The 13,184-nt window shown below is 55.6% G+C and overlaps 1 protein-coding gene across 8 annotated transcripts in view; it reads right to left on the bottom strand.

The window, feature by feature from the left end:
* B3GNTL1 (UDP-GlcNAc:betaGal beta-1,3-N-acetylglucosaminyltransferase like 1) overlaps positions 1-13,184 on the bottom strand; it is a 62,438-nt gene that overhangs the window by 5,588 nt on the left and 43,666 nt on the right. For all 8 annotated transcript variants that reach the window (XM_064369227.1, XM_064369228.1, XM_064369229.1 and 5 more), the window contains 4 exons: positions 10,732-10,856; positions 6,827-6,962; positions 6,482-6,550; positions 6,074-6,148 (listed from right to left, as the gene is read on the bottom strand). In XM_064369227.1, the coding sequence (XP_064225297.1) occupies positions 6,074-6,148; positions 6,482-6,550; positions 6,827-6,962; positions 10,732-10,856 (405 nt within the window). The remainder of the gene's footprint in view (positions 1-6,073; positions 6,149-6,481; positions 6,551-6,826; positions 6,963-10,731; positions 10,857-13,184) is intronic.

Raw genomic sequence — 13,184 nt, 5'->3', positions numbered from 1 at the left:
CACACCTCTCTACGGGAGCCAGGAGTGGGAGGAGGCTCCTCAGACAGAAACTGCATCCCAGGACCATCAGACTGCTACAGTGGAGTGAGGGCCATGACGCCAGGTCCCTAGTTGTTCCATCTTGTGCTGTGTGCTGGCCTTGGCCAGGTCACCTGCCCTCCTGTATGAGGCCACAGCAGGTGTCCAGAAACGCCTTTCAGATGTGCCTTGCACCCCAGCACCTCCTGAACAAGTTCCTGAAGCCAGAGCCCAGCACAGTGGTAGACATAAGTCTCTGGCCTCTGGGAGGATGCAGGAGCACCATGCATTCCTGTCACAATCCTCTGTCCTTGGGCCCAGCAGGAGGATATGAGCCTGGCTGCGCTCCCTACCCCTGCCACGTGAGAATCCATTACAATGCCTACCACTGCTGTCACTCAAATGAAATGTTTTCCTTCCTGGAAATGTCTTCCTTCCTGGAAAACATTTCCACACACTCTGCTGCCATCTATCCTTCCTCCCTTGTCTCTCTGCTCTGGAATTTGCAAAGGAAACACAGCAGCAAGACTCCTACCTCAGTCTCCCCTGAGGTGGCCTTCATTAGTACTACCTGTACGATCCCTGAAACTCACAAAGTGGAAGATGTGATTGAGTTGGTCCTGATCAGTGGTATTCCCAGACAAGGGGCAGAAGATGTAAATACAAAACCTCAGTGGAAGGATGTAGGCTATAATGTGTGCCTCAGGGAATAAGGACGGGGTGCGGGGAGGGGACAGCCGACCAGCGGAGCCATCAGAACATCACATTTATCAAGTTCACAGTTTCATATGAGCGCCCCGAGATAATGACAACAGTGATATCACAGGTCACCATGACAGACACAGTAACAGTTTGACGTATTGTGAGAACCACCACAATGAGACGTGAAGTAGGCGTGCTGCTGGGGGCGCTACCAACGGGCTCGTTCTAGCGGGGCGGCCGCCTGCCTGTAACTCCTGCCCTGGTGGGGCGGCCTCCTGCCTGTAACTCCTGCCCTGGTGGGGCTGCCGCCTGCCTGTAACTCCTGCCCCGGTGGGGCGGCCTCCTGCCTGTAACTCCTGCCCCGGCGGGGCGGCCGCCTGCCCATAACTCCTGCCCCGGCGGGGCGGCCTCACGCCCGGAACTCCTGCCCCGGCGGGGCGGCCTCACGCCCGGAACTCCTGCCCCGGCGGGGCGGCCTCACGCCCGGAACTCCTGCCCCGGCGGGGCGGCCTCACGCCCGTAACTCCTGCCCTGGTGGAGAGGCCACATGCCTTTAACTTGTAAAACGCACAGTGAAGGGCAGTAAAATGAGATGTGTCGGTCATTGCCAAAAAGCTGTGCCTGTGAGGCTCTGTTCTATTTTGACTCACCTTCTGCTGCCTGGACTTGGATTAGTTGTGTGTGACAAGTCACCATGGGCTGGGCAGTGTAGTCCAACACACACTGACCTCACAGTTTTGGTGGGGTGGGAACCACGACCCTCCCTGGTGTGGTGGTGGTCCAGCCATCCTGGCGTCCATGTCTGTGTGTCCCCCGCAACCCCCCAGCATACCGATCGGGGCCTGACTCACTCTATCAACCACTCAGTTATTTACCAAGGATATGGAAAGCAAAAAAAAAAAGCAGGGGTTGCAATTCCAGTTTCTGATAAACAGACTAAACCAACAAAGATGAAGACAAAGGGCATTACATAATGGTAAAGTGATCAATGGAACAGGAGCTAACTATCCTAAATGTACATGCAGCCAATACAGGAGATTCGTAAAACAAGTTCTTAGAGACCTACAAAGAGACTTAGACTCTCACACAATAATAATGGGAGACTTTTAAAACCCCACTGTCAATATTAGATCAGTGAGAGAAAATTAACAAGGATATTCAAGACTTGAACTCAGCTCTGGACCAAGTGGACCTAATGGACATCCATAGAACTCTCCACCCCAAACCAACAGAATATACATTCTTCTCGGCACCACACTGCACTTATGCTAAGATCGACCGCATAATTGGAAGTAAAACACTGCTCAGCAAATGCAAAGAACAGAAATTATAATGGTCTCTCAGACCACAGTGCAATTGAATTAGAACTCAGGATTAAGAAACTCACTCAAGGCCGGGTGTCATGGCTCACACCTGTAATCCCAGAACTTTGGGAGGCTGAGGCGGGCAGATCACGAGGTCAAGAGGTTGACACCATCCTGGCCAACATGGTGAAACCCCATCTCTATTAAAATTACAAAAATTAGCGGGTATAGTGGTGCACACCTGCAGTCCCAGCTACTCAGGAGGCTGAGGCAGGAGAATCACTTGAACCCGGGAGGTGGAGGCTGCAGTGAGCCAAGATCACGCCACTGCACTCCAGCCTGGGGACACAGCGAGACTGTCTCAAAACAGAACCCTCAAAACCGCACAACTACATGGAAACTGAGTTACAACCTGCTCCTGAATGACTACTGGGTGAATAATGAAATTAAGACAGAAATAACGAAGTTCTTCAAAACCAGCGAGAACAGAGAGAAAACATACCAGAATAGCTAACGCGGTGTCGAGAGGGAAATTTATAGTACTAAGTGCCCATGTCAGACAGCAGGAAAGATCTAAAATTGACACCCTAACATCACAATTGAAAGAACTAGAGAAGCATGGACAAGTAAATTCAAAAACTAGCAGAAGACAAGAAATAACTAAGATCAGAGCAGCATTGAAGGAGATAGAGGCACAAAAAAACCCTCAAAAAATCAATGAATCCAGGAGCTGGTGTTTTGAAAATATTGACAAAACAGACTGCTAGCCAGACTAAGAAAGAAAAGAAGAATCAAGCAGACACAGTAAAAAATGATAAAGGGGATACTACCACTGATCCCACAGAAATAGAAACTACCATCAGAGAATACTAGAAACGCCTCTATGCAAACTCGAAGATCTAGATGGAATGGATAAACTCCTGGGTATACACACCCTCCAAAGACTAAACCAGGAAGAAGTTGAATCCCTGAAAAGATCAATAACAAGGTCTGAAATTGAGGCAGTAATAGCCCACCAACCAAAAAAAAGCCCAGGACCAGACGGATTCACAGCTGAATTCTACCAGAGGTAAAAAGAGGAGCTGATAAAATAACTATTCCAAACAATAGAAAAGGAGGGATGCCTCCCTAACTCATTTTATGAGGCCAGCATCATCCTGATTCCAGAACCTGGCAGAGACACAAGAAAAGAAAATTTCAGGCCAATATCCCTGTTGAATGTTGATGCAAAAATCCTCAATAAAATACTAGGAAATCGAATCCAGCAGCACATCAAAAAGCTTATCCACCATAATCAAGTCAGCTTCATCCCTGGGATGCAAGGTTGGTTCAACATACGCAAATCAGTAAATGTAATACATCACATTAACAGAACCACAGACAAAAACCACACGATTCCCTCAATAGATGGAGAAAAGATGGAGAAAAGGCCTTCAATACTTCTTTGTGCTGAAAACTCCCAATAAACTAGGTAGTGATGTAACATAAAATAATAACAGCTATTTGTGACAAACCCATAGCCAATATATCATACCGAATGGGCAAAAGCTGGAAGCCTTCCCTTTGAAAACTAGCACAAGACAAGGATGCCCTCTCTCACCACTCCTACTCAACACAGTATTGGAAGTTCTGGCCGGGGCAAGCAGGCAAGAGACAGAAATAAAGGGTATTCAGATAGGAAGAGAGGAAGTCAAATTGCCTCTGTTTTGCAGATGACATGATTGTATATTCAGAAAACTCCATCGTCTCAGCCCAGAAACTCCTTAAGCTGATAAGCAACTTCAGCAAAGTCTCAGGATACAATATCAATGTGCAAAAATCACAAGCATTCCTATACACCAATAACTGAAAGCCAAATCATGAGCAAACTCCCATTCACAATTGCTACAAAGAACATAAAACATTTAGGAATACAACTTACAAGGGACATGAAGGACCTCTTCAAGGAGAACTACAAACCACTTCTCAAGGAAATAAGAGAGGACACAAATGGAAAAAAATTACATGCTTGTGGATAGGAAGAATCAATATCATGAAAATGGCCATAAAGTAACTTATAGATTCAATACTCTTCCCATCAAGCTACTACCGACTTTCTTCACAGAACTAGAAGAAACCTTAAATTTCATAGGGAACCAAAAAAGAGCCTCTATAGCCAAGACAATCCTAAGCAAAAGAAACAGAGCTGAAGGCATCAAACTACCTGACTTCAAACTATACTGTAGGGCTACAGTAACCAAAACAGTATGGAACTGGTACCTAAACATAGATAAACCAATGGAACAGAACAGAGGCCTCAAAGATAACACCACACATCTACAACCATCTGATTTTTGACAAACCTGACACAAGCAATGGGGAAACGATTCCCATTTAATAAATGGTGCTGGGAAAACTGGCTAGCCATATGCAGAAAACAAACTGGACCCCTTCCTTACACCTTACACAAAAATTAACTCAAGATGGATTAAACCTTAAACCATAAATACCCTAAATGAAAACCTAGGCAGTACCATTTGGGACATAGGCACTGGCAACAAAAACCCAAACTGACAGATGCGACCTAATTAAAGAGCTTCTGCACAGCAAAAGAAACCACCATCAGAGTGAACAGGCAGCCTACGGAATGGGAGAAGATTTCTGCAATCTGTCCTTCTGACAAAGGTCTAATATCTAGAATCTACAAGGAACCTAATCTACAAGGAAAAAACCCCATCTAAAGTGGGCAAAGGATAGGAACACACTTCTCAAAAGACATTTATGTGGCCAACAAACATGAAAAAAAGCTCATCATCACTGGTCATTAGAGAAATGCAAATCAAAACCACAGTGAGATACCATCTCACGCCACTTAGAACGGCGAGCATTAAAAAGGAAGCAACAGATGCTGGCGTGATGTGGAGAAATAGGAGCGCTTTTATACTCTTGGTGGGAGTGTAAATTAGTTCATTGTGGAAGACAGTGTGGCAATTCCTCAAGGATCTAGAACCAGAAATGCTGTTTGACCCAGCAGTTCCATTACTGGGTAGATACCCAAAGGATTATAAGTTATTCGATAAAGACACATGCACACATATGTTTATTGCAGCACTGTTCACAATAGCAAAGACTTGGAACCAACCCAATGCCCATCAATGATAAACTGGATAAAGAAAATGTGGCACATAGACACCATGGAATACTATGCAGCCATAAAAAAGCATGTTCGTGTCCTTTGCAGGAACATGGATGTAGCTGGAAGCCATCCTTAGCAAACTAACACAGGAACAGAAAACCAGATGCCGCATGTTCTCAAAGTGGGAGCTGAGCAATGAGAACACGTGGACACAGGGAGGGGAGCATCACATACCAGGGTCTGTCGGGGGTGGGGGCAACGGAAGGGAGAGCATTAGAACAAATACCTAATGTGTGCAGGGCTTAAAACCTAGATGACAGGTTGATAGGTGCAGCAGACCGCGGTGACACATGTAACTCTGTAACGAACCTGCACATTCATGTTCAGCACATGTATCCCAGAACTTCAATAAAAAACAAAAAAACCCCACTCACCCCAGCCCTCCCCGCAACCAGCCTGGACTCCCCACATTTGGGGAAAAAGGCTGCATTTGGAGTCCAAGGTGCCCGTCACATGCCCACCCCAGGTGAGGCTCGTTCACGCTCGGGGGCTTAGGACACCCCTGGTATGGCCACCTCAGTCCACAGGAGCTGAAGGTCCCAGCCTTGGCCTCTCATACCTGGCATCAGTGGGCCTGTGCTTTGCAAGTTTCTAACAAATGTTGGTTTCGCAGGAAAGACAGAAAAGAGACAGGCATCCCCCCACGCCCGTGCAGGCCACCCTCCAGCTGCCCAGGGCGTCGGCCGCTATCCTCGGGCCGGCCTGTGGGGCCATTGTGGACGGCTGCAGCACCTGTCCCCACACCCACCATGGCATGGCTGGAGTCTTGTCCCAGGCCACACAGTCATTTCATGGCAAGTTGGGTGTCCATGTGGCAGAACCCGAAACCTGCAAGCCTCCCCCCGCCACCCACTGCCAAGGGCCTCACACTCACCAGCTTCACGCAGATGATGAAGGGTGGCCGGGCGGCTCGGAAGTGCAGGATGGGGATGCGGGGCTTGGGCCTTTCCTTAGAGTAAGAGTGGCCATCAGTCCTGGCATCCCAGGAGAGACGCCCTTGGGGTGTGTGCAGCCACTGAGTCCGCTCCCACGGAGCTGGGGCTCCGGCGGCAGATTCGAGCCAGGGTCACAGGCTGCGGCAGCTGTTCAGGGCAGGACCCCCGGTCCCCAGCACCCCGCCCGGCCCCGCGACAGCCGGCTGCAGAGCTGACCAGGGTGGACTGCCTGAGTCGCAGACCCACGAGGAAGAGCGGGGTTCTCCCTCAAGGGATGGGGGCTGGGCGGCCCGGAGGCCCGGAGCAGGCGGGTGACCCCGGGGGTGACGCCGCGCGGCCCCGCATACCTGGGATTCCTCGTGGCAGTAGAAGCCTTTCCTGATCTTGTTCTCGTCCACGTCACAGAATGCCACCACCTGGGGACAGGCACAGAAGGGCAGCTCTGGATTGGCCGGGATCTGTGCCTCAGGACAGTGCACGGGCGGGGCAGGGGGCGTCGTGGGGGCGGGCAGGGGCGTCGTGGGGACGGGGCAGGTGGTGTCGTGGGGGCAGGGCAGGGGGCATCGAGGCGATGCAGGGGCGTCATGGGGACGGGGCAGGTGGTGGCGTGGGGGCGGGCAGGGGGCGTCGTGGAGGCGGGGCAGGCGATGTCTATGGCGGGGCAGGAGGTGTTGGAGGAACCGGGTTCCCACCTTGCGCCGGTTAGCGGCGGTCAGGCTGCGGTATAGCCGGCGCCCCTGTTTGCCCGCGTTCCAGATGGTGAAGGCTGCCCAGTGGGGCAGGGCCCGCTCTTCCAGGAAGCGGACACGGTGGGTCCAGATGGTCGCCCTGCGGTGGAGAGGAGGGTGACTGGCGGGGCGGGGCCCCCGTGCCGCCTCATGCCCTCGCTCAGCTCACGCTGCCAGGGCGGAGGGGGGCGGGCACCGCCCGGTGTCTGAGAGACTCTGGCTGCCCTAGAGTCACCTGTCCCAGCTGGAGGCAGCCACACTCCTAGGCAGGGGCCCGCCCCTTCCATCAGCCCCAACAGGTGCGGACAGACGAGAAGCTGTCGCTTAAGAATCTGGAAGGTTCTGGAAGGCGGAATTTCTGTGGGACGCAGAGGACTGGACTTGACCCAATTCCGGTTTCCCATTGAAACCTCTGTCCATAAGGGCACACGCGCCCATCCCATAAAATCGCAGCATTCACATGTGGACGCGACCTGCCTCGGGGTCGCTGCCCCCAGAACGCTTCCACTCCCCTGGGCCCCTGGTCTCTGTTCTTTCTGCATCTGCTGTGACAGGCAGACCCTGGGTCGCTGTCCTGGGGACAGGCTCCTTCCTATGACCCGCTGCTCTGGCCAGCCCCATCACTGCCCGGACCCCCAGCTGGGCCAGGCCCTTCCCGCCCCACCCTCTGTCCTCCTGCCCCAGCCCCTCCCCACGCGCCCCCTATCGCTGTTGGCCGCCACCTGTGGGGGCCTCTCCCTCGGGCCTGCTTCTGAGGCTGCCCAGGCTGACCCCATTTTGAAACCCCAGGAGCTAGAGGGGCCAGAAGCTAGAGGGGCTAGGGGACACAGAAGCCAGATCGGCCTGGGATGTGTCCCCGACGCTGCCCTCCCCAACTGCTGTCATGCAGCCAGGCTGACCCGTGCCCAGCAGACCCCGACCTGGCCAAGTCCGGGGTACCCTCTGCTCTGTCAAGGGAGCTGTGTCCATGGGAACCTCCTCCGGGGTGGGGTCTGGGCCATGCCTCGCTGGGTCTCGGAGACACGATGCTGGTGATGGGTCCCCCGAGCAGGGCCCTCGTGGGTTCAGCCTCGGGGTTGGGGCAGGATTCCGCTGTTCTGTGATTTACCGCCTCCCAGGGTACACGCAGATGTTTTAGTCACGGGGTGGTGCTGGGCTTCTGAGATGTCAGTGGGGCTCCCCAGGAGCTCTGGGCTCCTGTAGGGGAATGACTCCCTCACCCTGGACCTCGGACAATCTGTTGTGTGGCCGTTTAGCACATTTCTGAGAGAAACGCACAAGCCAGATGTACTTCAGCCCCCAAAACGCCACCCAGGCACAGCCAGGCAATGCACGCTCTGGCACCATCCGAGAAAATGAGAGCCATTCCCAAGGACCAGAGAGCAATGAACTTCACGCAGTGAAGTCTAAAACAAACACGGATGAAATGCTTAGCGCGAAGAGGAGGCCAGGAGCCTCAGAAAGGAATAGTTAATGCTTTTTCCATTTAAAGTAGAGAATGCAGGATGTGACCTTCCTAGACAGACAATCCCAGGGTGGGGGTCAAAGGGTGGGGGAGAAGTGGGGTGAAGGGTGGGGGGAAGTGGGGCGTGCTGCCCCTTAGGCCCCTGACAGGAAGGGGGCTGTGGGGAAGGAGCTGCCTGAGCAGGGCTGACACCTGCTTGGAACCTGTGGGATCCTGGTGGCCACCCGGCTGACTTTTGACTCCCCGCAACCCTGTGGCTTCCCGTTTGCAGCAGAGCCCCCACAGGCAGTGGGGTGGGGGGAGCTGCAGGCTTAGGAGGTGTCAGGGAGGTCCTGCCTAGAGTCCGCCTTTTCCTCCCCAGCTTCTGCAGCTGCCTCAACTCCCAACGCAGCCTGGGACACAGGGACATCCTGTTCCCATCAGTGACTAGAGGGCACTGAAGCGTGCACGTGTGTGTGTGCACTGTGTGTGGGTGTGTATGGCATGTGTACAGTGTGTGCCTTTGTGCAGGGAGTACATGCCCATACTGTGCCGATGTGTGTACATGCATGTGTACCTGTGTGTGCAGTGAGCTTGTGTATGGCATGTGTGCATGCAGTGAGCATGTGCATATATGCAGTGAGCGTGTGTGTGCATATATGCAGTGTCTGTGTATAGCATGAGTGCATGTATGCAGTGAGCTCGTGTGCATGTATGCAGTGAGTGCGTATGCCTGCATGTACTGTGTGAATGTGTGTGCATGTAAGTGCATGTGTGCAGCGAGCATGAGTGCTGAGTACCTGTGCACAAATATTTGCGCACACGCACGTGTGTGCATGTGTGGTCTGTGTGCGTGTCTGAGTGTACATGAACCTGGCTGAGGACAGACAAGTGTGAGGACCTGCCCACCAGCTGATGTGGCCTCGCCGAGTTCTGCCATCTTGTCATCAGCAGGCCGGGTCTGTCGGGTGTCTCCTGAGGGGACAAACATGGACCCACATCAGCTCGGGGCCCCATGGGGTTCGTGCGAGAGGAAGGCAGTCCAGGCTCCAGGACTGTGGCCGTGGGTAGATGTGAGGTCGGGGAGCCTCTGATGCCCCTGTCCCCTGGGCTTTCCCAGGGGTCTCCAGTCTGAAAATGTTGGCCCATTATGGGAAAATAAAATTTAGAAACAGCCATGACGGAACGTCTGTTATCTGTTCATGCTTGCCTCCATTTTCCACATTTTAAAAAGTTCTTATTTAATTAGGGAGAACAGGCCCCCTGCACCTTTCTTTTTACATCCTCAGAGGAAGCCGTGGCCCCAGCTCAGGACTGGGAAAGGCAGAGACCCAGTTTTTCCTAAAAGCACCGATCAGCATTTCTGGGAATTTTTGAAGGCGTGGAAGTGCCATGGACACACACTGTCCAAGGCGGCGCCAAGGTGCTGGTGGGCGTGGGCAGGAAGAGGAGGGGGAGAAGTCTCACTGGGCACCAGCAGCGACGCTAAAGCTCACAGCAGGCGACACCAAGAGATCTACACACCCTGCAGTGTAGACGCGGGAGGGAGGATGATGCCCCGAACAGGGAACCTCGTGGCTCTGCAATCCCCCAGCCCCACCCCGTGACCCCGGACCCGAGACCCCCTGGGAAGATCGTTTCCACCTGAGGAGCCAGGATCTTGCCGAGAGCCTCAAGCCTGTCACGGCAGGCTGGGGCCATCGCGGCTGCCACACACGGACCACCCTAGTCGGGGTCTTGAGAGTCTGGGGGCCCCGGGTACCCGCAGTGGCCACGACGCAAGCCTCGGACAGCAGCCTGCGTTCCGACTCAGTGCTGGGCAGCAGCAGCTTGGGTGGCCGAGGCCTGCGTGTGCCACACATTCTAAGGAAGGAATTCCAGACGTGGTAGTTTCACCGGATCTACCTCACCGCGCCACGGCTCCACTGCAGCCACGCGGCATCCCCAGGCCCACGTGGCTGCGCCTGACGGCAACGCGGGGGAGGAAGCTGGGCCCCGCAGCCTGGGCGCGTCCTCACCGGGCTCTGTGATCCCCAGACCGTGCCTCCGCCACCCCCACGGCAGCCACGCTCCCCTAGGCCTATCGTCCCAGCCAGCATCACCCACCTCATGAGGCTCCTGTCGGGTTAAAGGGAGAGCAGGATTTCAAAAGGACCCAGCGCCAGCAGCAGCGCGGTCATTTAACTTCACAGACGCGGGAAGGACATTCACCCTGCTGCTCCCTGGTGCCTTTGGGAACCGCCCCTGCGCGAGCCAAGCCCCCAGCACCCTGGGGATGTGCCGTTTTCCCACCAGACCCTGCGTCTCACGGCAGAGCCCCGACCATGGCCTCCGGCGTCGGCCCCACCAACCCCAGCCCCGACCCCGGACGGCTCCTGCGTTCCTGGGCCTCCCAGGCGTCCCGGGGCCCGGTGGGGTGACTCACTCGAGGACGGAGTGTGTGGCCGCCTGCGGGTGGTAGCGGTAAAGCAGGAGGCTCTGGTCCACGCGGATGACGCCGCCGCCCTTCCGGAGGTGCTCGTAGAAGAACAGCAGGTCCTCGGGGACGCCCTGCAGCGAGAGAGAAACGGCGGGAGAAGCAGGGGCGTCATCGGGGCTGTCTCAGATGCGCCACACCTGTGCTCACCCGGCCAGCCAGGAACCGGTGGAAAAGCTTTTGTTGCAAAGAAACCAGTTTAGAGGCTCAGCAGGGACGTGGGGCGGCGACAACAGGCGTGAGCAACCGACGGAAACTGAGTCCTCACGAGGCCGGCACGAGGCGGGGCGGACGGCGGGCTGGCTCTTCGCTCACCCCAGATTCCATTTTCTGCAGCAAAGGTCTCAGGCCGAGGAAAGGGGCTGGGGTGGGTCAGGGTCTCGCGGCCCGTGGCTCCTGGGCGGCTCAGCCTATCCTTCCCTGCCAGTGGCCACAGCCGAGGCTCAAGGGACTCAAAGTGCCGACTGTGGACAGAGGACGGTGGTGCTGGGTGGGCTCTGGGGCTGTGCGCAGGGAAGCTCAGCCGTGGGGGAGGCGGCCCCGGGGCCGTGGCGCCGGGTGGGCGTGTGGGGGAGGCGGCCCCGGGCCGCGCCAGCCCTGCTCACTTGTCTAAGCTCAAAAACTTGAACCTCAGCCCACGGGGCTGATCCACGAACACGCCCTCCGTGTCAATGGGGATTCTGCTCCAGAACCTTCTGCAGGCATTCCCACTGGACTTTTCTGTCCTGAGAACCTGGACCCTCCCTCCCCCAGCCCATAATCCCAGAGGCCTCTGCCTGACCGGGAGGGAGGCGGCCCCTGCGCTCTGCCCTCTGCCCGCTCCCCCGCTGGGCAGACCCCGATCCTCAGCCCAGGACTGTGACCAAGCCGTGGGTCCGCGGGCTCTGGCCTTGTGCTGAGCGGGGCCCCTGCTGCTGTCTTAAATTCCAGCATGAAAGCTGGGCGGGCAGGGCATGGAGTCGGGTCTCCTCCTGGCTCTCTGCTGCAGCGCACCTGGGTCAGCTGCGCGGAGACGCCTTCGCCCCAGGAGAAGGTGGGTTTTCTGAGCGCCTAGCAGTCCCGCCTCTTCTCTCCTCGGCTAAACTTCAAGTGCGGGTCAGTAAAAGCCCCAAAATATCGCGGCCAGACGCTGGCCTGTTTGCTCCCAGGACGGGCAGACAGGGCTGTGGTTCCGCGTCCAGCCTTTTAACCGCGCACCATGTAACCCGCGCCTCTGCGGGGCCCTCCGGGCACCCGAAGGATGTGAAATCCCCTTTACAGAAGCCACGACCACGTGGAAAGATTTGTAACAAGATGCTGAAGTAAAGAGCAGACCTCAAAATCATGTTGACAGCCCTGCTAAAAGTTTATCCACCGGAAGACAAAGGAGTCACAGAAGCCCAGGCGCTCCGCTGCCGGGTGACGTGGGGCGGAGGCTCCCGTGGGGCTGGCGGACACGGACCCTCACTCGGGTGATTTAGGGCAGAGGCTCCCGTGGGTGCTGGACAGAGACCCTCAGGGTGATTTAGGGTGAAGGGTCCCATGGGGCTGGTGGGCACAGTTCCTCACGGGTCATTGAGATATTTTCTCTAATTTTCTATGTTTTCAAAGGCAACTCTAAAGAGCATTGGAACTCCAAACTACACATGTTGTAAGTTCATGAAGAGGAAAGAGGTCTCTCTCTTCCTATCACAAGGAGGAACCCAACCCTGGGGGTTTTCCTATTTTCCGGCAATAAAGTGAGAATTTATTCCACAGCAGCTCCTTGCGCTGCCTCTGCCCCGGGAGGAGGGGGCACTGTGGGCACAGGGCCTGTTTCCCTTTTCTTTCCTGTCCCACGACTGCTGCTGCTGGGACCTGAGGGACCTGAAATGGCCTCACTGCTCCCCTAGGCCTTTCCCAACCAGCCTGCAGGTGCCTGGAATGTGCTGTGGTGGGGAGGAGGGGTCCCTGGCAGTGCACAGGGGAAGCGGTCCTCGGGCAGCCTTTGGCGGGGGGAGTGCCCAGAACTGCCTGGAGGAGGAGGAGAGCGTGAGCTGAAGCTACTCCCAGCAAGGCGGGGCCGGAGGCTCGGATCCCAGGAGGCAAAAGGAAGCAGAATCAGGCAGGGGAGTCCTGCTCCCGGGCCCGTCCCCAGCACCACACGCCCCCCTCCGGGCCCTGTCCCCAGCACCACACGCCCCCCTCCGGGGCCCTGTCCCCAGCACGAACCTCCAGAAGGAAGAAGCAGTCACCACTCGGGGACAGAAGGGGGAGGGCTTGAGCCGGGGCCCAGTGACTGCAGCTCGCAGAACTCAGGGACATGAAGTCTCTTCTGCACCAAAACCAGCAGAGCAAACTAAAGAGTGCAGACACCTCCGAGGATAAAAATTCAGCCTCTCCTCCTCCAACAACGACGAACCCGCAAACCAGGAACAGAAAAA

This window comes from Aotus nancymaae, unplaced genomic scaffold (genome assembly GCF_030222135.1).
Source record: "Aotus nancymaae isolate 86718 unplaced genomic scaffold, 86718_ANA_hifiasm-v0.15.2.pri h1tg000089l, whole genome shotgun sequence".
Lineage (NCBI taxonomy): Eukaryota > Metazoa > Chordata > Mammalia > Primates > Aotidae > Aotus > Aotus nancymaae.
The sequence above is the reverse complement of the archived record's forward strand: the minus strand, read 5'-3'. Positions and strand labels throughout refer to the sequence as shown.